The following is a 21,283-nucleotide window of genomic DNA, read 5'->3' as shown; positions in this document are numbered from 1 at the left end:
TGATTTATTCACAGTTATAAAAAACATGTTACAGCCATAATCCCAGCAAGCACCTGTCCCCACTCCAATCCTAATCAGTTCTACCGCAGGCGTCCACGAGTTCAAGCTCAGTTACTGAATAAACAACGGCGGTTCTGAGCATTAGGCTGGATATACATGTCCACAGACTAGTTTCTGTTTAGAAACCACGAAGAGCACGTGCAACATACACTGCCTTTTTGCATTTAGTGTGAACTAGTGGTGACACATCGCTTAAGCATATATTAATAAAACAACCCTGAATCTGACTAAAGCCAAATCCAAACAAGAGCTTCTCCCACTCCACTTTAGTGTTTGCATGCTAGGCTGGCCTTTACACTGTGGTAGCAGCGACTCATCTATAGCAATGAGTTTAAATACATTACAAACATACAACATGAAACAAAAGATCATGTTACCACAATATGTGATAACATATGTTGAGCTATTGTAAGAAAATACAATACAATATAATACATAATATACGTATTTTATTTTGTCAACTGTGTAGCAAAAAGGTGAGCTTGTCCCTTTAATGATCTCACGTATCACCTGTGAAGCGTCATTTCCATTTGAGGAGGTGAACTGTTCTTGAAAATATGTTCCAGCTCAGCATCATTAATTACTGAGCTGCAGGGAAGGACCAAGCTTGTATATTTTATAATTACAAAGATTATCAAACTATACATTTGAAAATCTTTGGAAATAAAATAGAATTATGTGGTTACATTTATTGCCAAGTTGATAGCAATGGATAAATCTGAATTAAACTATATAAGTGTTGTTGCTTTGATCCTGTTAATATATTCTCACTCTTCGCACTATTAACACTAGGCCTAGAGCCATCTGTGCTTCAGACGGAGCAGCTGGAGCAGGTTTCCATAAAAGATGAGCTGAAGCTGTTGAGACATGCAGACAGATATTGAGGAAATATGAGAACAAACTGCATTAGTAATGGTTTAAGTAAATGTCTATTCCCTTCTAATGGCTTTAAAAATGAGAATATTGACTTGAAAATGTCCCATAGTGTCAAAAACATGGCCCTCCCCTCTGTTTTCTTGTAGCTTTAAATTGATCATATCGTCACTATCTTCACAGGTCATTGACTCTCTGGGGATCATGATCTACAAAGCTCTGGACTATGGGCTGAAGGAGAACGAGGAGCGCGAGCTGAGCCCGCCTCTGGAGCGGCTCATCGACATGATGACGAACACCGAGGAGAAGGAGAGTGACTCCTGTCCCGACGAAGGCTACGAGGCCACAGAGGAGGAGGAAGAGGGGGAGGAGGAGGAGGAGGGGGAAGTAGAGCCGATATCAGTGACTGGGGCTGGTACCTTGAGCAGAGTACGAAGTTACAAAGACATCATGATGGTGAGTCCGACGCTGTGCAATATATCACAAAGTTATTATTTTTGCAGAATCAGAAAAATCCCATTTTTTTCCCGGTCAAATGTCACTATTTGTCTCCAATTTGTGCAGCCCCAGTCCCACTTCCATTTCCTTCTTTACAGTCTTTACACTTGTCTTTGCTTGCACATGAACCATGCTTCAAGAACACACTGTCTTGTCTCAATATCTGATCAACGCATCCAAAGGACAAGAGGTTAACATGCCAAACGGCCCAAAGAGGTGCTGTCTATCTGTTTAGTTCATCAGACTAAAATGTTGTTGCTGTACTAATGATTAATGACATGTTGTGAAAAAAGCAAGGCAAGTTTATTTGGAGTGCACAATTCATACATAAGGCAATTGAAAGTGCTTCACAGTAGCACTGCACAAAATGCTAAAAATATTCAAATACACTTATTACACTGATACTGTGTAGTCTGTATAAGCTGCCCTAGTAAACAATGGTTGATCTGGCCCTCAGGATGTGAGACAAAAGCTTCTATGGCTCAACATGCTGCGCTTGTAGACTGGTCTCAAAGAATGTGGGAAATCACAGCCTGTTGCTCATGTGGTAGTGATGACATGTTTGTGCTCTTATATGTGATAGGAACAGACTCCGATTATGATAATGATTTTTTTTAAGGTGCTGCTGTCACCTGCACATGCCTGAACAGGTTTGAAGTCAGTATATTTTAAAATCTCTCTGGGCTTTGTGTCACTGTGTATTCCACTGTGCTTTCAGACGTTACGATTATCAAAACAGGTCTAAATGAACTCCCAAATGGAGGCTGTGCATTGTAAATAAAAAAAAATGAGACCAGTAATGAGGGCAGTGTATTGAGGAATAGGATTGTAGTGTTTAGTGTTCATTGAGTGTAATAAGGTTGTGAGTTGTTGTTTTAGAGTTTAGTTGAAAGCCCTTCATTTCTATGTTATGTAGAGTTTGATTTGGTAAGTGCACTTACCAGGCCGGTCTGCAGTCCTCGCAGTTGTTGTGGCTGGTAGAGGTGCACTGCAGTGAAGTTGACTGCAGGTGACAGGACACACTGGTGTTACTGGTGTTATGTGCTTTGTGGACGTCCTGAATGAGCCGGGGATTTTTGGGACCAGCCACCTAGGCCCTCAGCTAATACATAACATTTAATCATTATTGTTGTGAGATTATTATGAGGTTTATGCTGTTTTTTTATCGTCTCCAAAGGGGGAAGATTGAAATTAAAGCCACACCGTGTAGAATTTTACCGAATGAATAATATTCAAATACAAGCATTTATTTTGTGACAGATATTTTCATCATTGAAAAATACCTCATAAATGTACAAAGAGATATTTATGAGGCTCACGTCTCCTATGACTGTAAACTTTACCAGGAGGGGGTATGTCCCCAGCTAGTCTCCATGGAGATATGACAAAAGACAGTAGAATTTGAGATTTAAGTGATTTGAGGTTAGTTTCTCATCCTAATCCATTTTTTTTATTACACACAGTAATGCAGTAATAGCATTGTCTGTGTTGAGCTGGTCATTATGGGCATGTTTTGTTATGCCGGCAACAGTATAGTCCAAAATGTTGCGCAGTGTACCTTTTAAATGGAGCAAACAACTATGGACTTTCGGCAGGAGTTTCGGGGCTTCACTGATTATTTTTCTTTCTATTTCTATTACTGTAAAAAGTAAATTCATTCATATTGATGTGTAGATAAAAGCCAGATGTCGTGTGATGTTTATTACACTTACATAGCTTCTGATTTTCACCAGAACATTCTCTTACGTTATGAATCTTATGCACAAATGTATCTCTGGCTCTGTCAGCTCAGCTTTAGTGTAAGAGCAGGTTTCTCTTTGATACAGATCATTGATTTCTATCTGTAGTAACCACAAACATGTGACACAGCATTTTCCAAAGCGGAGAAACCATGTGGTGTCATTTTACCCGTGATTTCCACCTGTACTTGGATGCCTTTGACACGCCCTGACCTTTTAAAGAAGTGAAAATATGTCATTTGTCTGGTTTCCTTCTTTGTGTTGCTCGAAATTATTTCTGGTCTCTCATGTGTTACGTTGTCAGACAGCCTTTATTCTCAAACGTACAGCAGGTCAGGGCTTGGACTGATGTCACTGGACAGTCCGGTTCACAGTTTCTTAGTTTCTTCCATGCGTTATACTTAAATCGTCAACAAATGCAACAACCTGTGCATGACTTTATGTTCATGCAATGTTTAAATATTTCATCTTCACTTTGTATAATTAATGAGTCCCATATTGCCACTATAACTCCTGTTCTTTCTCTCACTGCAGATTTGTTCCTCCCACCTCCCGAGCCCCTCTGACGCGCCCAACCACTACCAGGCCGTGTGCCGCGCTCTGTACGCAGAGACCAGAGAACTGCGCACCTTTCTGGAGAAAATCAAAAACGCCAAAGAGGTATGGGCCCTGCTGTTGTTGCAAAAGCCAATGCTGAATTAACAAAAAGAAAAGTAAAACAACTCAAATTTCCCAACACAAATTAAGTACACCTTAACCTCTTAACCCTCACCGGAACGGAGCACATCTCCAGTTTGGCTTTACCCAGATCTTAAAGCCTCTTGAAGAAAAGTGTCAAAAAATAACAAATAACAAACGAAAAGGAGGATGAAAATGCTACAAAAGAGCGACACAAATGTGATGGAAAAAAAGTGATGGAAAAGTGACAAAAACGTGACACAAAACAAAACGAATAAGCCACCAAAGAGCAACAGAAAAGTGACAAGAATGTGTGACAAGAACACAATGAAAACGCCACAAAAGAGCAACAGAAGAGTAACAAAAAAGGGACAAAAAAGTGATGAAAATGTGACAAAAATGTGTGACGTAAACGCAACAAAAGCACAATGAAAAATGAAAAACGACAACATGGTAACAAGAGATGAGATGAGAAAAGATGAGAAACATTTGTTTAGATTAGTTTTGTAGGCCTTAGCTTTCAAATGAGGCATGACACTGGCTTGTAGATTTGGGTATAGTCGAACTGAAAGAGAATGCATTTGGTTAAGGCAGGAGTTAAGAGGTTGACATAACCTACAGGTACTTGGTAGCCACGAAAATAAAAGTAGAAGCAAAAACATCATCTAGAAAGTACCTATATTTTTGGCATCCGAGAACCCGCTTTGTTTTTGGAGATTTCAGAACGAATCTGAAAGTTGTTCCCGTCACTTTCACAATTCAACTAATGGCCTCTCTGCACTCAGACCATGTCCCTGTGCAACCCCTGTTCGCTCTGTAAACGCCAGTTCATTCTGCACTGGTTTGGTGACAATCACTGATGCGAGCTGGCAGGCCATTTGCCACATCGGACAAGCTGCGATGTGAAGCCTGACTAAAAAGATGTAACCAGTGAACATGTGATTGGTGTGAAAGATTTCATTAAAGGACAAAGAAAGTCGAGAACAAATGGTGGAATGCTACTGTACTTAAGGATATTAAAAGTGCTCTAAGTGTGTGGGGCTTATGGTTTAGTTCTTATGTAACAATACTGTATGTCAAAGCATAATGTCGGACCTTATTGCTGAAATTTAAGTAGCTTACAGAATGGGCTCACGAGGACTTTCATGTCCAACAACACAAATGCACAAGTATAGCTATTGTGAGGATACCATTACCGAGAATAAGAAGAGATTTGTCATGGGCAAATGCTTGAAAATCCTCTATTGATGCTGTAACTGCAATGCCAAAGTACTTGAGTGAAGCAAGTAATATATGCAGCACATGAAGCATTAAAGCTGGTTCGGCATCGGCTTTTTTATCTGTGATCTTAAATCTGTAATTTTTTAGTTTTTGATCATCTGAACTGAGACTTTTTTTTATGTGAGCTCAGATTATTTGATTAGGCGTTGGCGGCATTTTTCACAAAAGTATCAAGGTTTTTGCTTGTAGGGCAGTGGAGAGCGGTTCATTTGGTTGTTTAATTGATTGTGGTTCACAGTCAATGAGAATGAGGTAAATGGTTCAAAACAATGTATCGATCCTGTAATTGCACTGCTCAAGGCGGTTTGTCTGTAACATTCACATTTGGTCATTTGCCACACACGCAATGACTTTTTAATGGCTGATAACAGATGGTATTCATGCCCTTCTCTTTGTTAGTGCTGTTATCTACACGCAGGCATATATGAAGGCTGTATCTTTTGAACTCACTGTTATTGTTTTCGTTCTGACTTTCGTCTAGAACCTGAAGAAAATGGAGGGGGAGACTCAGAAAGATCCGGGTCGAGACCTCGATGAGTTGCAAAATTCCGATTGGGTGAGATGACCGACTAAACGAACCATCATTTTACGGCACAGGGTTCATAAAGAGCTCACACTTTTGTTGTTTTTGCTGCAGGCTCACTTCTGGGTTCAGGTGATGAGAGATTTACGAAATGGAGTGAAGTTAAAGAAAGTGCAGGAGAGACAGTACAACCCGCTGGCCATAGAGTACCAGCTCACGCCTTACGAAATGCTCATGGATGACATTCGCTCAAAGAGATACAAGTTGAGAAAAGTCACGGTAAGCCAAAGAAAAGGGCACCTATTTATCTTCTCCTCTTTAAGGATCTTAAGTATTCATTTTATTTTTTGCCTTCAGCCTCCAAGTAACTGGTGTAAAACTATGATTAATTATTACTGCTTAATTCTATCCCATCAAATAATACCGGTAACTAAACATGAAAATTGGTCATATGCAATTTAAAGGCTTTATTTATTTGCAGGTAAATGGAGACATCCCACCAAGGTTAAAGAAAAGTGCTCATGAGATCATTCTTGACTTTATTAGATCACGGCCTCCTCTCAATCCGGTGAGTATCATCAGATCAAATCACTGATCTGCCTCTAATGCCTCTCCCACCTGCCCAATATTAAGCTGTCAGTCCGTTCTCGCTCTCGTCCTTCTTTTGCTTAGATAATACGGTGCTTAGAGAGATTCTGCTATTTCTTAAAAATGTGAGGGCTGCAGCTGCAAAGCGCATTACAGACACACAGTTATTGCTAATCTGCAAGCGCTACATGTATTTAGCAAGTACCTGACTGTGTGACCCTTGGTACACATACCTTGATATTTTTATAAACATGGATTTTTCTTCAGCTATATGAAAAACATCTCTCTAAATTTGATTAAACCAACAACAGACACAAGGAACCTCAACGCTTGTGATGTGGTCAAATTCCATGAATCCCAATGACTCCTTGTTTAGTACAAAACTGGACTAATGGCAAAACATGGACGCGCAGCAGAGAGAAATATATTCTGCTTTTCCGTCCATACCTCTGTTTGTACAGTGTTTTAGACATCTCCACTTTGAAGAGTGTTTAGGACCCCATCGGAGTTTATAGAAATGACTTTATGTGTGGGCCAAGTCAGTGTCTCAGTGACCCAACAGTAACACACACAGTAACTATCCTATATTTCTTTACTATAGTATATGAGGTCTTAGTATTTTAGATTTACTTTTCAAAGTGTTTTATCCTGTATATTGCATGTGCTCTGTAATACTGTGAAACCTGTTTTCTCACGTCGTGTCCTGGGTTCGTCCTGTTAGGTTGCGGCCCGTAAACTGAAACCCCACCCACCCCGTCCGAGGAGCCTCCACGAGCGTCTCCTGGAGGGCATTAAATCTGAGCGGAAACTCCGACCCGTTTCACCTGACATGATCCGCAGGAACCGTCTGGGTAAGACACAGAAATCTCAAACTTATGCCTTTATTTATACACAACTGACCAATGTGAAACTAATCATATTATTTCTGACCAACTGTATTGGCACTTAAGTAATAACATCTTCCTGTTTGGTTTTGCTTTTTCTGTCAAAATTGTCATACTGTTTGTAGAAAGACCTCTCTCCCATGAGTGCTGAGTGAATTGTAGATGCAGATAATCTCTGTGGTATGCAGACCTTGTAATTGGTCAAAGTCTTTAACCATGTAAAAGTGTATACCTTGCAGCACTAATAATGCTGCAGTAAACACACTGTGACATTTGTTTGGGAACAGCATGTTACGTAAATATGTAAATACCACAGGGTGAAAGGGCTGGGACCCAAACCCACAACGCCGAAGACAGAAAACTGCTCTACCATATTAGCAACAGCCTTAACCATTATGAGCATGTTTTATTTTTGCATTCTTTCAAATTAACGCCTGTCCTTTCCATTGTGACATTTATTAATTTATTTTCCTTTCCTCCTTTCAACACTCTTCCCCCTCTTTTTCAAATATGGGTGTATCTGTCAGTCATGCGCCCTCTTAGCACGTCTTTCAGTTTTGACTCCTCAGGTAACGTTCTTTCTTGAGTAGTTAAGTTAGATCTGTAAGTCAAGGCTATATTTGGGTTTAGCTCCCGCTTCTGTGTGAATCCAGCGCACATTCCCCCCTCACCTCTTGTGCTCTGTGAATGACACGCTACTGTCACCGGCTGCTACCTGTTGTGACTGGATTGTCCAGCTCTATGTAACGTACATCTATCAAGTAGGGTGACCACCTGACCCTGTTTTGGTCACACTGCCATTTAGGATGAATGAGAGTGTGTTGAATGAGAGTGCCAGCGTGGGACGACGGATGGAGATTATACTAACATGCACTGTCCCAATCAAATAAACAAACAAACAAATAAATTGTATAAAAAACATCTTATTGGGTGTCCTAACTTTCTGGGTTGGACTATTTGCTGACCTGTATCTACCCCGTATCTGTGTGTTTGGTGCGAGAACGGTGGCAATTTTCTACTGCTTATCCTACCACATTTCACAACTTGAGGTGGTCACCCTAATCTCCAAGTGAAGTGTATGAAAAAGTGTCTTATAGTTAATTTTGCACTCTATTTTTTGGCTTATGTGTATGTTTTGGGGCTGCACAATATCGGAGCACAACAGGACACATGATAACTCGTTTCAATTTTTCCTAGGAAATAACTAGGGCAATCTTGAATGGGCTTAAAAGGAAGGAATCAAGACTAAATGATTTTCATGAGGATGCCTTACAGTTTATAGATTGCTTGTGTAGGAAGATTACTGTTATTTATATCCCTCCAATTGGCGCAATATTGTGTAGCTGATTTCGATCGATAGCAACGTAGCATTATTTAGCATTGCAGTTATAAACCGGCTTAATATTGTTCAGCCCTGTTATGTCTTAACTGTCCTGTAAATAGCACATATCTTTCTGTCAACAAGATGACGAGCCACTGAGTCAAAGCTGGTCGGGTGAGATTGCAGATCGCCCCAGCCAGCTTGCACCACTCGTCGCCCTAATCTCCCTGTGAAAAATTACATAAGCCCACCTCTGGATGAATATATGGCGGATGACAGTTTGACGCAGCAATAATCCAATCCGCTGGACTAGAGTAGCCTATGCTTCAGTGTCTCTGCCTGCCCCCCTGCCTCACGCCCCCCCCTCCCTCAACTACTCCCCTGGGCTTTACTATCGTGCACACAAATCACTGTATATGTCACTGAACCAACAGTTACTATATGCCGCTTTTATATTTTTCCCCACAGGTGCAGGAAAGAGCATCAGCACTCCCCAGGATTTGTTTCGAAGCTCAGGTAAATTGGCTGTAGCTAATTTGCAGTGACTTTCCTTTATTAGTCTTGGTTGTCTTTCTGAAGACAATATTGAAAGAAGAGGTCAAAACTAGGTTGATGTGTATGATGAAGGGGTGGCATTTTGGAATGTTATCTTGATTATTTGTAGGGCAGAGCCATATGGCCTAAAATCTCTATCACGATATAAAAAAGAATAATCACGATAGCAATATATTTCACGATACATGTGACAATGGACAAATTATAAAATCCCAGCCCGATCCCGTCAGACCTCGGAGGTTAAGCAGGGAAGGGCCTGGATTGGAGACTGTTTGGGAACACCTGGAACCCTGGGCGAATGTAGTGTGTGTGAGTGTTTGGTGGTGGTCGCTGATGGCGCTGACTGGCTACCTCGGTTACCATCACCGTGAGTGAATAATGCATGAAATTGCAAAGCGACTTTGAACAAACCGCTATATAAGACTAATGCATTATTATAATTAGCGGTGCAGTTGGCAGAGCGGGTAGTCTCATGATCGGAAGGTCGGGGGGTTCAAATCCCAGCTCTGTCGTTGTGTCCTTGGGCAAGACACTTCACTCTCCTTGCCTCCAGTGTCTGCTTGGTGTATGAATGAGAGAGTGAATGGGTGACTGGTTCCTTGCTGTAAAGCGCTTTGGGCCTGATGAAGGTAGAAAAGAGCTCTATAAGTTGAGACCATTTACTATTAAAATTGTATGGGTAATATTGAAAAAACAACAATGTACAAGTGTTTGTCAATCGGGGGTGTTTTTTTGTTGGGAATGATTCAGCCCTGTGGTCAAACTTGCGTGTTTGTAACACCTGTGGTTTCACACGCAGACACTCCTGACGCTCATAGAAAGATGGCTGGAAGTACGCACTCTCTGGCCAGCGGCACTTCAAACCCGAGTCATAGTGGGGTCCAGCCACTGTCCCAGAGAAAGAGGCTCCTCAAGGCACCCACACTGGCTGAACTGGACAGCTCTGAATCGGAGGTATGAATTACAACTGATTTTAAACTTGTTTATTAAGCAGAAAGCACAATGAGCTCACACTTTGAAGTTGCCTGATCATATTAGTCTAAATTGGTGTTGGTGCTTCCATTAGGGATGAGACTCCATTTGAAAGCTCAGAACCTCCAAAAACAACATTTAGCAAGTTACATTTTCATTGTACATAAAATCATTTGATAAATTATGGGTGTTTTTGTCGGTGAAAAATATCCAAAACACACATCTTTACTTTGAACTGACTATAACTTTACTGAAGTGGGACAGCATAGTTGCTCTTGTGACGTATCAGTGTTTAATCTGGAATGTTCTGCAGCCATTAAGCCATTTTATTAAATATGATCCAATTTTACGTTTTAGGAGGAGACATCAAAGAGTAGCCCCAGTATAACAGAAGACAAACCCTTATCAGTCAAAGAAAAGAAGGGTAAGTCAGTGTCATTGTCAATTTACTACATTTTATTTAGCCCTTTTGTGCTAATTTAGTGTCATTGTTTTTTCACAGCTCCTCCAAAATTTCTTCCTGTGTCTGCGGCCCCTCAGCCAGACAGGCGGCAGGCGTCTCCACAGAGGAGACATTCAATAGAGAAAGAGGCTCCCACCAGTGTCCGCGCTTTCCTTCCCCCGTCCAAACAGAGCTCCAAGTCTTTGGTATGTCCCATATACCAGCTAATGTGACTATAAGCATTAGAAATCCTATTTGTGAGCACAGACTGAACCATTTGAATGTTTACTCCTCGTTACTGTGGATAAGTTGCCAAACAATCCTGGACGTACAATATGTCCGTTGACTTTGACTTGTCCTGTGACTGCTCATTTGTTCGCCATGAGGTCAGTGTTTGTGCGAGTCGTATGATTCTAGTGAGGCTGATGGATGTAATTGAAACCACAGGACAGGCCGCTGTATGAAAGCGATGAGATAAAACTGGTTCATTCTCACCAATCGCTTGTTAAACAGCTGATCCTGGGCGCCAAAGCCAGAAGTATTTTCACCGGAGACAACAGTGGCTCAGGTGGTAGAGCAAGTCGTCCTATAACAGGGAGTTTGGTGGTTCAAATCCCGGCTCTGGCAGGGGAAGACTGTGATTGTGCCCTTGTGCAAGACCAAACCACCCACCTTGCCTCTATGAATGTGTTGTTCAGAGGGGCCATTGGCACAGATTAGCAGCCTCACATTTGACAGTTTACTCCAGGGCAGCTGTGGCTAACATGGGCTTGTAAAGCGCAATAAAAGTTTCGGCCATTATTATTTATGAGTAAAATCTACAAGAAAATTGTAACCTTTATCTAGAATAAATTGCTAAATATTAAACGAACGTACTGAAATCCACCTGTCCATTTTAAGGTTGTTCACAAACACACAATGTTGAGTTGATTATCCCATGATTATCCCGTCACCCGGTACTTTTTACTTCTCCATGAGTAATAATATATTGATTATCTGTACTCTTAAAGGTACTTTTGTTTAACTGCGAGTAAATGGACGTAGTTTGAAAATGTTCCCTCTTTCTGCTGGCCAGGTGAAGCCTGCCAGTGCTGCTCAGGGCACGGTAGGTCTCGCTGTTACTGTGGAGGTGCATCATGTCATTGTTTGGGAACCTGCTTCACAACTTCATTTTGGTGCATGTGTTTGATCTGTACACATAAAGGTGGAGAAGGAGATCTGTGGCAGACCTGCACATGTGATAAAAATCAATACATTAGATATGTCTGGTAACTGTCTGGCCCCAAATCTCCTTCCACCGAATGGTGCCCGTTGATTTAATGAAATAATCACCGAGGCATGGCACACAGGGTGTCGGGTTTGTGCTCATTTTCCACTTCATGCCATTCCTTGAGTCTATCATGTGCTGTAATTCTGCAAGTTGTTTTGTTGGTGTCCCATGGTGTGTTTCATCAGCTCTTTGAAAATGTGCTTCTTAATTTAGTTCCATCCTCTCTTTCTCAGGAGGAGTTCTGTTACCCAGTCGAGTGCCTAGCGCTCACAGTGGAGGAAGTCATGCACATCCGGCAAGTTTTGGTCAAAGCTGAGTTAGAAAAATTTCAGCAATACAAAGAAATCTACAATGCACTAAAGAAAGGAAAGGTAAAACAATAAACAACATCCTTAATCGAGACTTACCTGAAATTTATATTTGTGTATTTTCCTAACCAAGTGTTTTCTCTGTAGCTTTGCTTTTCATGTCGGATAAAGAGGTTTTCCCTCTTTACCTGGTCATATACATGTCAGTTCTGCAAAAGGTAATCCAAAATACAGTGTAGTCAATATTCTGCACATTACTGTTACAGCCATTAAACAAAATGTTCATCATGTGTTTCAGGCCTGTGTGCTCACAGTGCAGCAAAAAGGTTGGTTGTCTCTTCTGGGGCTTATTTTTCGATTTTTTTTTTTCTTTTCAGTTTATGCTTATTCTTAATTGTATTGTTTCAGATGCGACTTCCCTCTAAACCGTATTCCACGCTTCCCATTTACTCCTTGGGTCCGAGTGCTATGGCTAAAGAAGAGGGATCGACTACAGCCTCTGACACTGACAAACAACCTTTTGGGTCCGCACAACAACGCCACAGTCTGCGCCGAAGTGTTCACAAGTAAGACACCGTTACATTTCATTAAATACTGATGAGGCACCCAGAATTATCTTTTTAAGCCCCATATGCATGAAATGTCCGCTTTAACATTGTATGTGATAGATTCAATTGTTAATTTGGTGGCGGCATGTTTTCTAAGGGTGAGGCTACACCAGTCTTACAATTCCAGTACAATTTCCTTGGTTTGTGTTCCAAAGTGGATCTCATTTTATTGCTATTGTCTCATGGTAGGTTGTCCAAGCACACCAGCAAAGAAGGCAAGTCCCAGGACGATCTGGAGCTGCCCAAGGAGCTGACCGAGGACTGGGTGACGATGGAGGTGTGTGTGGACTGCAAGAAGTTCATCACCGAGATCATCTCCTCCAGCAAACGCAGCCTGAGCGTGGCCACCAAACGCGCCCGTCTGAACCGCAAGACCCAGTCCTTCTACCTGTCGTCATCGGCATCTGTCAACTTCAGGCCGCTGGAACGCACCATCAACGAAGTATAGAGAAAACCAGGAAATCAATGGACTATGTTTTCTGAAATACGTGAGCATGATGTCTGTAGTCTTCTCACCACGAGTTAGAAAGGTCGTTGCACCTTACCCCTCCTCACTCAGGAAATGTCAGCACGCTAAACAAATGTAGAAAAGAGTGGCCTGGACTTCTTTTGCTTTAGCTGCCAATGACGAAGGAGAGCCATGCGTTTTGTAATAGCAGTGATTATTCAAGAGAAAGTATTGTATCAACAGGCACATGTCAAAACATTTGAGTATAGTGAATAAAGCACATAGTAGTTCAAAATGTGTATTATAAAAACATTGCCCATAAAGTGAATGGAAGTTTATGGCATACAGAACATGGAGATGACAAACAATGAAACTGTCGGCCAAATTACTTAATTAATTAAAGTGATATTTTAATGTTTTTGGGGAAAGTGAAAAGAATCTTCAAAGATGATTTTGACAGTTTTATTTCTTTGGTTATAACAAGCCTTCTGAGGACAGAGCCAAAGATATCTGAAGATGCAGCCATTTTTAGAGGGTACAATACAGTATACCTCTTACCTGCCGCCTTACCCGAGTGCATTTCCCCCAGCTTTACCCAAATCTAAAAGCTTCTTCAGTGTATAGGCTCATTTGAAAGCATAGACCTACAAAATTGATCAAAACTGATCTTTTTCCTTGCGTTGTTTTCATCCCTTTTTTTTTTTTTTTTACTTTCCTGGCGTTTTTTTGTCACGTTCCTGTTGGACTTTTGTGGTTAGTTTGTCACTTTTTGTTCACTTTTTTGTCACATTTTTGTGACTTTTTTGGTCACATTTTCATGGTGTTTTTTGTGACTTTATTGTTGCATTTTTGTGGCTTTTTTGGCACTTTTTCATCACATTTTTGTCGCTGTTTTGATGTTTTTTTCCCCCAAGAAGCTTATAGATCTGGGCAATGCCAAACTGGAGAAAAGCTGGTCAGTTCAGGTGGGGGTTTGGAGGTTAAATAAAAGTCTCAATTTGGCCTCAAAAGGACGTGGACAGTGATGCTTGGAGGCTGACAAAATGTTGGCCATTACTTCCAGGTGTAATGTTTATCGGTATAATATACCAATGTGATTATTTATTTGAACATTTGAAATACATTTCTCCACAATATTCAGCTGCTTTTACATGTGCCTGTAAGGTCAAAGATGTACAGTACATAAAATGAAAGCCAAATTATGAGCAAAGTGTAGATAACCGTAAAGGCGCATTCCCCTAATAAGTATATCAGCTATAAATGAATAATGTTTTCCGATTCCTGCTTACTGCGAGCACTCAGGAAATACAAGCGATTGTCCTTTTGACAGAGATGCACTGTAGAGACTCCTGTCAGGCCTGCCACTCCTCTCAATCTTCCAGCAACTCATATGCCAAATGCAACTTTATTTTATAGTCCATCAAAGTTTCACACATGCTATTTTTCCCCCATGTTATTGGGATGAGATGGCGAGCAGTGACAGGACTATATTTTGGGGTTTAAGAGGGTTTTGAACATTATGTAACTTTATTCTGTGCCTGGTGCCAAACTGTAATGTGTTTTTGAATGCCTTGTAATTAGCAAACAGTTGTACATAATGTGTCATAAAGCGAAAAGCTGATGTATGAACGAGATGAAGCCTTTTTATGAAAAGCACAGAAACGAAGTGACAAGTTTGTACATAAGAATGCACACAAAACACCAGTAATTTATATTTTATTAAGTTAAGCCTATATAGTTTGTCTTTTTCCCCCCTTTTATTTTATGTTACTGTAATAAAAGATCTTATATGTAGAGTTTAATATATTTCAAGCATCAAAGGTTTAGCACTTTTACCGGACCAATGAATTGTTTATTTCTGTCAAACAATATGTACCGATCAAAAAAATGTTTTTTTCTCCTGTTTGTGCTATTTTTTCATGGTCGTAATGTGAATTACAGCAGAAGAAACAACTACAGCAACACGCGTTCCAGCAGTAGCATTCAGGACTTGTGTCTAAAATGGATTTGTTACCAGCTTCTCCTCTGGGAATATGTGCATGCATTCTTCTGTTTTGATCAAAGAGCAGATAATAAAACTGGACATGATTTTACACTTGACCAGAGTCGTGTGTGCATTAACAAACAGCAGAGGGCGATAGAAACAGTACATTTGTGTTTTTTCCCTTGCAATGCAGTGGATTAGGCTTGTGTTTTAGGGACATCTGGCGGTTGGTTTGTAAACTACCTGCCAAATCTTGCAGCGGGATCAACGCACTTACAATTCCCCTCCTTAAAGCTACACTGTGGAAAATGCTAGGTCACGGTTTGGTTTGTCAAAAGAGAATCACAACAGCGATACCAAAGTATTCCTAATTTATATAAATAAAGCTCTTGGGCATATTCTCACTAATAAGATAAGTTGGTGGTCCTTGGAGTGCAACCAGTTCATTTCGAATGTTTGTTTCATTATGTTCCCTGATTGGCTACTGAAAATAACTTTATAACCCACCATCAAAGAACCGTCTCTATGGAAAAAGTTCAAGCGAACACTCCATAAACACGTCATCAGCTGAATATGTGTTTATACTAAACCAAGGGTAGGCAACATCAGGCCCGGGGGCCCAAACCGGCCCTCCATCATCAAACTCTGGCCCTCGAGATGATTTTGAGACATGTTATGATCCAAATCGGAGATCAAATGCCTGTTAAAGTACTAGAAATAATGGAAAATACTGTCAATTCCTTAAAATGTCTTAGCAGAGCAACCCTTTTCGACCATAATTCTAAAAGAATAATCATCTAAAGGAAGAACTGACTTAAATCTACTTGAATATTAGATTAAATCTAAAGTTTGAGTATTGGTTTGGCCTTAGAGCAGAAAAAAACTATTCTTGCCAATGGAACAAGCACGTTTTGTTCAAGTTTTTTCTTAATTCAGATTATTTTGCATAATTTCAAGTAATAAATAAATAATTTTACAGCAAAAGTCTGTTTCCAGTGGGATTTCAATTTGTTTGTCATTAGCGTTTTTATCTGATCTTAGATTAGTTCAAACCGACTCAAATTTATTCAAGCAATTTTAAGTAATTTATCTAATTTAAGATGGACATTTTCCCAATGTATATGATGTACAACACTGGCATATGTAGAAAGTGAAATTGCTTCAGGGTCCTGAGGGTCCAGCCCTTGGTCTTTTGACGATGAAGAAAACCGGCCCTCCACCGAGCAAACTTGCCGACCCCTGTACTAAACACTAGAGGTTATGAGCAGAGGCGGGTTGCCAAACTTTTACTCAGTGTTGGGGAGTAACTAAAAACATGCATTTAGAATATCCGTATTCTGGTAAAGCTACACTTTCATTTGAGAGTATTTAGAATAGTTACTTTCCAAATATCAAGGGAATACATCCCATTACTCAATTATTTTAGCTCCATATTGCAAAACATTAAGAAAGAACTTTTAATGTTGACCTGTTTTTCCTCCTGAAATAAAATAAAGATTTAAAACAGTTCATCTAAACACTGGACATGTGTCACATGATGCTGTGATCTGCTGCTTCTGTGCATTTGCCAACAGAGTGTTTCAGTTCCTAATTAATGGTAAGAGAGTTTATAACAGGTGTTCCAGCAATCACAGTCAACAATCTTCATCTTTGTAATTATACGCCATTTTTATACACAAACATAATGAAAATCAATGTGAAAGTATTCAAAGTATTCAGAATACAGTACTCTGATTAGGCAAAGTAACGGAATATGTTACAAAAATACATTTAAAGGCAAGTATTCAGCATTCTGTACTAGATGTTTTTTGGTCATATGACTTTTTCATGTTCTGTGCTCCATCTGGTGTTTTCTTCTTTTGAATTGTGTTTTCATCTGTGAAACCCATAATTATGAGCCAAGTCAAGTAGAAGTAAGTGTGACAAAGCTACTTCAAAGAGTTACTCCAGCACATGAAGCTACTTATACCTGTGTAGCACCGGTCTCTGCTCATATGAAGCCTATACCAGAATCAATGTTGCATCTTGGTATTTTGGTCTCCCCACAGAAATGTTCGATTGAAATTAGATCTTTTATGTAGGCTAAGTGTAGGTCATATATACCATACCAAAGAGGTGGAACTGTAGACCAGGTCAATCATGAAGAATGGTGCTGGTATGAACATCTGTAAGGCTAGACCATGCCTGTCGTACTTGGACATAAACATGTGTGTTGTGTAAATGCAAGAAAAACACAGCACTATAAATACCTAACCGTGGCCATTTGCGGGGCATGTGGTGGCGGCACTTAGCAATGCTTCTGTGGCTAATGGGTCATCTGACACCTGTTAACATGTCTCAAAGTCTGCGCTGACAGTACTAAACTGGATGTTCTGATAATGGGGGAGATATCTTATTTAAAAAAACCCATACACAACAGTCTTATTAGATAAAAATATATTAAAAATGTCAATTAGTAAGAAAAATGTGCCAGGTATCAGCAATTCACTGTGTAGAAACAATCGAATCTTAAATACAGTTTCCAGCTCACATCACAATAACGTAGCACGATTAATTTGGATCATTTGTGTTGCCATGGCGCTAGTCACTATGGCGAGAGCACACACAAAACGATTGGGCCACAAACATGTTAAAGATATGTCTGAGAGGTCACGAATCTCTAGTAGGCTCTTTTCTTTTTTACAAACTAAACTTATAATTAGGTTGCACAGAATGCAGTTGGTGAAGTATGATATGTGTACAAACCAGGAATTCCAACAATCTTTTCTTCTTACCAGTAGCACAGGGTTGCTGCATCCCCTACAGATCCCTCAAAGACATAAAACGACAGATGTTTTCAGATCACAAGCTGCCTCCGGGTTTTTGTGGTCAAAGTTCTTTCGTGCTTTTGTCATTCAAGTCAGTAGAAATAAAGCACGACTGTAGCGAAAGCAAGGATGGAAACAAAAACGAATAGCCCGCCTCAATAGTTTGTCTTCTCTGATATTTTTAAAAATCGGAAATATGCAAAAATGTGCACTCAAACATCTTAAAGGTTGCACAGAGAGATAATAGACTTAATAATAAACTACAGAAATACCCCTTTAAATTTAAGTATGGTATTTTTCTGTCGATTTTGTTATACTAATGACGATACACTGAATATTGTAATATGGTATAAGTTCCAAAATGCTATCTTGTAAACAATATATTGCCCACGTCTCACATAAGTGATATTGTAGCATGTTTAAAAGGGTCAAAAGGAATGTATTATTTTGTAGAAAGTGCAAAAGCATTAGATCAAAAGTTTTTCATTGACTTACTTTGTGCTGCATGTGTTTGGAAAGATTATTATTATAGATAATGATCATTAATACTGTCTTCACTTTTTTAGTTCGTCACCAAGGAGATCGCAAACAAATCTCATACATTACTGTCTCAGCTTTCTTCGGGGTCTCCGGACGAACTCACCCCAAGTGCCTATACAAATACCACCCGTGCATGTCAGCTGAGGTCCTCTTTGAAGCTCATGGCCTGGGCTAACATGCCACTGACCAGCAGCATAACCCCGGATCCGTGAGGGAATGCACGACGGCCTCCAAGCTGTTGCATGACATCAAAGAATGGGGAGCAGGGGAGGCATACCGCGAGGCCAGTCAGGGCGGGTTGGGTCTGTTTGTGACACATACAAGAGGCATCGAGCCGTGGTCAAAGAGTTTGTAAGGTAAAGACCCCTTGGAGGTCCATACATCGCTCTTTGGGTCGTAACACTCGAAGCAGTCAGAGTCCTCAATGACGTCGTGTCCGTTGAGTATGCGGCCGCCGGTGATGTACAGTTTGTTGTTGATGACTGCGGCGCTGTGGTGCATCCTGCGCTCCTTCAGATTTTCACACTTGAGAAACTTGTTGGTCTTGGTGTCGTAGGCGATCATCCGACGAGTGTAACCTGCATGGGTAAAACTCATGAGAAATTCTGCAATATTGGTAATGGAAGTTTCCCTTTATTAGCTTACCTCCAACAATGTAAATCCTATCTTCTATGACAGCAGCAGGCGCACACACATTCTTGACAGTCCTGGTTTCCAGCCTGCACCACAGGTTACGGGGGATGTGATACACCTGAACAAAAAGTCTAGATGGTCAATGGACGAGTTCAGAGACAGTTCTCCCCGTGTCTGTGCGAGTTTCCTCCAGGTGTTCCAGTTTGCCCCATCAACCTAAATCACCACACCAGGCTAATTCTCTAACCAAGGTAGATGGTCTTAATCAAACCCACCACCAGATCTGGAGATGGATCCCGGTGAGCTGCCCTGTGGTCGCCCGCTGCTCTTGATAATGACAGGTTGCCCCAGCAGCATTGAAGGATACAGTATGATTAGAGTCATGTGTGTTTGTTAAAAGCCTTTACTGAAATCGACACTTGCGCCCCCCTATAATATTGGACGTTCTGTACTATTTATGTTACACATGAGCCATTTAAGTACCGAACAAGGCCTTTTGTTTTGCTTTATTTACCTGAATGAGTCTGACTGGATTCTGCATGGCATCCTCTCCTCCAAAAACATAGATCTTTTGGTCACTGGCGGCAACAGCTGGATGCAGGACAGCTGTTGGAATCGGGGCCATGGACTCCCACTGGTTGAACATACTGTTGTACCGCTCCACAGATGGAGTGATTTTCTTGTCGGAACCTATCCCTCCTAATACAAAGATGAAGTGCAGGTAGGACACGCTCTGGTGGGCGTAGCGGGGCTGCATCATGGGCTCCGCAGTCCTCCACTGGTTCGTCTTAAGTGAGAGAGTGTAAACTGTGGCGCTAACTGAACTGTCGCCTGAGGCCATGCAGAGGCTGAGCCCACCCAGAACATACAAGATGCTATGAATGCACACATAGGCAGCTTTATACAGTCGCAATGGGAGCTTGGCCAACCACTGCCAGCGGTGAGTCCTCTCGTCGTACAACAAAGCCTCTCGAGAAGTCTGTTCATTGTTTTTTCTTCCTCCTACAACCACTAATGTCTCCTTGCAGGTATAGCGTCGGGGCGTGGTCCATAATGGTTTGAGCTCGCGGCTGCATTTGGTGCTAACAGAGAGCATGAGGCGTCGAACAGAGTCGATGATCTCAGTGCACAGGGTGGACGACTGCACCAGAGGGTCATTGGCAATGAACTGGAACAGGTACGTGGGGTGGATGAAGCGGAGTCGGACCTTTCTGAAGAGGTCATGGATGGCGCCGCGTCGGGAGAAAGGGTCGTGATGTATCCACGCCAAAAGAGTCTCGAAAACCTGCTCCTCCTCAGCACAAAGCCGATCGTCCTCCAAGTACGACATGAGCTCAGGTAGAGACAGCTCACAGAAGTCGTCGGTGGCAGCGACATCTGAGAAGCTCCGCACAGCCATCTCCTTGGCCCGCTCCTTCAGGCTGTCACAGTGCAGGATCTCTGAAAGTCTTATCATGCTAAGGCAGTTTTCTGGACTCAGCTGCTCCTGGAGGAACAGGGAGCAGGCCTCAAACAGACCAACGTAGTGCAGCATGGAAGCGGTCTGCATCAGAGGAAGCACGTTCTCCATAGTGATGGTAATACAGCCTGTGTACACATAGTCCACAATGCCGCTGAGCACCGAGGAGGAGATTCCCTTGAGGTTGACTCGCGCCTGGCTGCTCTCCAGGAAGTTGCTGCAGAACATGGCTCTGAAGTATGGGCTGCTGGAAACCAGGACGGAGCGATGACAGGGGAACTCCTGCTCCTCGCTGCAGAGGAGCACGTCTGTCAGCACCCGACCCTGCCTGAGCTCGTTTAGCTGGGACAGGAGAAGCACCGGCAACTCAGAGTCTTTGAAAGTGAAGGACTCCCTCGGTCGCCGCGCCATTCTCGAAGATAAAAAACACCTTTTAACTTCATTGACGCTGCAGCAATGTAGTATATTAGATTATGATTGAAATTAAAAACACACACATCTGCTAATAGGTCTACATTTTCATGCAAGAAGATAGTAAGCAGATAAGAAAATGTGAAATATGTGAAAAAAGTGTGTAGAGCCTCACCAACAAAATACTTGTGTGTAGATTTATTGTGTGGCTGTCATAATTTACTTAATATGTTGACACAGAAACAGTCTTCATTCTGATTTACTAAATTAACATTTGCACAAGCCATTTTATATGAGGACATTTCTTGTTGTAATTCCAGTATTTACTATTTGAGTAACAGCTACTTATTATCTCCCACTTAAGGGGCCTGCATCAACATGAAATATTTGGTTCACTAATC

General features: G+C 41.3%; 2 protein-coding genes across 6 annotated transcripts in view; one reads left to right on the top strand and one right to left on the bottom strand.

Annotated features, from left to right (window-relative positions):
• Nucleotides 1–13,318, top strand: part of spire1a (spire-type actin nucleation factor 1a) — a gene marked incomplete at its 3' end in the record, with an annotated part of 31,379 nt that extends 18,061 nt beyond the window's left edge. The window contains exons 3-19 of one of the 4 annotated variants that reach the window (XM_079570708.1): nucleotides 1,117–1,389; nucleotides 3,705–3,830; nucleotides 5,611–5,685; nucleotides 5,767–5,931; nucleotides 6,134–6,220; nucleotides 6,962–7,091; nucleotides 7,652–7,693; nucleotides 8,914–8,961; nucleotides 9,800–9,954; nucleotides 10,330–10,396; nucleotides 10,475–10,620; nucleotides 11,490–11,519; nucleotides 11,918–12,055; nucleotides 12,140–12,210; nucleotides 12,291–12,318; nucleotides 12,401–12,558; nucleotides 12,790–13,318. In XM_079570708.1, coding sequence (XP_079426834.1) covers nucleotides 1,117–1,389; nucleotides 3,705–3,830; nucleotides 5,611–5,685; nucleotides 5,767–5,931; nucleotides 6,134–6,220; nucleotides 6,962–7,091; nucleotides 7,652–7,693; nucleotides 8,914–8,961; nucleotides 9,800–9,954; nucleotides 10,330–10,396; nucleotides 10,475–10,620; nucleotides 11,490–11,519; nucleotides 11,918–12,055; nucleotides 12,140–12,210; nucleotides 12,291–12,318; nucleotides 12,401–12,558; nucleotides 12,790–13,048 — 1,998 coding nt within the window. The remainder of the gene's footprint in view (nucleotides 1–1,116; nucleotides 1,390–3,704; nucleotides 3,831–5,610; nucleotides 5,686–5,766; nucleotides 5,932–6,133; nucleotides 6,221–6,961; nucleotides 7,092–7,651; nucleotides 7,694–8,913; nucleotides 8,962–9,799; nucleotides 9,955–10,329; nucleotides 10,397–10,474; nucleotides 10,621–11,489; nucleotides 11,520–11,917; nucleotides 12,056–12,139; nucleotides 12,211–12,290; nucleotides 12,319–12,400; nucleotides 12,559–12,789) is intronic. The other 3 variants (XM_079570709.1, XM_079570710.1, XM_079570711.1) reach the window with 3 other exon arrangements.
• Nucleotides 13,319–17,729: 4,411 nt separating this feature from the next.
• Nucleotides 17,730–20,933, bottom strand: klhl38a (kelch-like family member 38a). 2 transcript variants are annotated; one of them, XM_079571422.1, is made up of 3 exons: nucleotides 19,527–20,933; nucleotides 19,025–19,130; nucleotides 17,730–18,957 (listed from the first exon to the last, which is right to left on the bottom strand). In XM_079571422.1, exons 1-3 carry the CDS (start codon nucleotides 20,880–20,882, stop codon nucleotides 18,668–18,670), a joined length of 1,752 nt encoding a protein of 583 aa, XP_079427548.1. In that variant the 5' UTR covers nucleotides 20,883–20,933; the 3' UTR covers nucleotides 17,730–18,667. The 2 variants fall into 2 exon arrangements, with proteins under 2 accessions (XP_079427548.1, XP_079427549.1); XM_079571423.1 differs by having other exon boundaries at nucleotides 18,822–18,957; nucleotides 19,025–19,098.
• Nucleotides 20,934–21,283: the final 350 nt, after the last annotated feature.

This window comes from Gobius niger (assembly GCF_951799975.1).
Source record: "Gobius niger genome assembly, chromosome: 14".
In the NCBI taxonomy this organism is placed as follows: Eukaryota; Metazoa; Chordata; class Actinopteri; order Gobiiformes; family Gobiidae; genus Gobius; species Gobius niger.
Note: the sequence above shows the minus strand (reverse complement) of the source record. Positions and strands in the feature narration are given on the sequence as shown.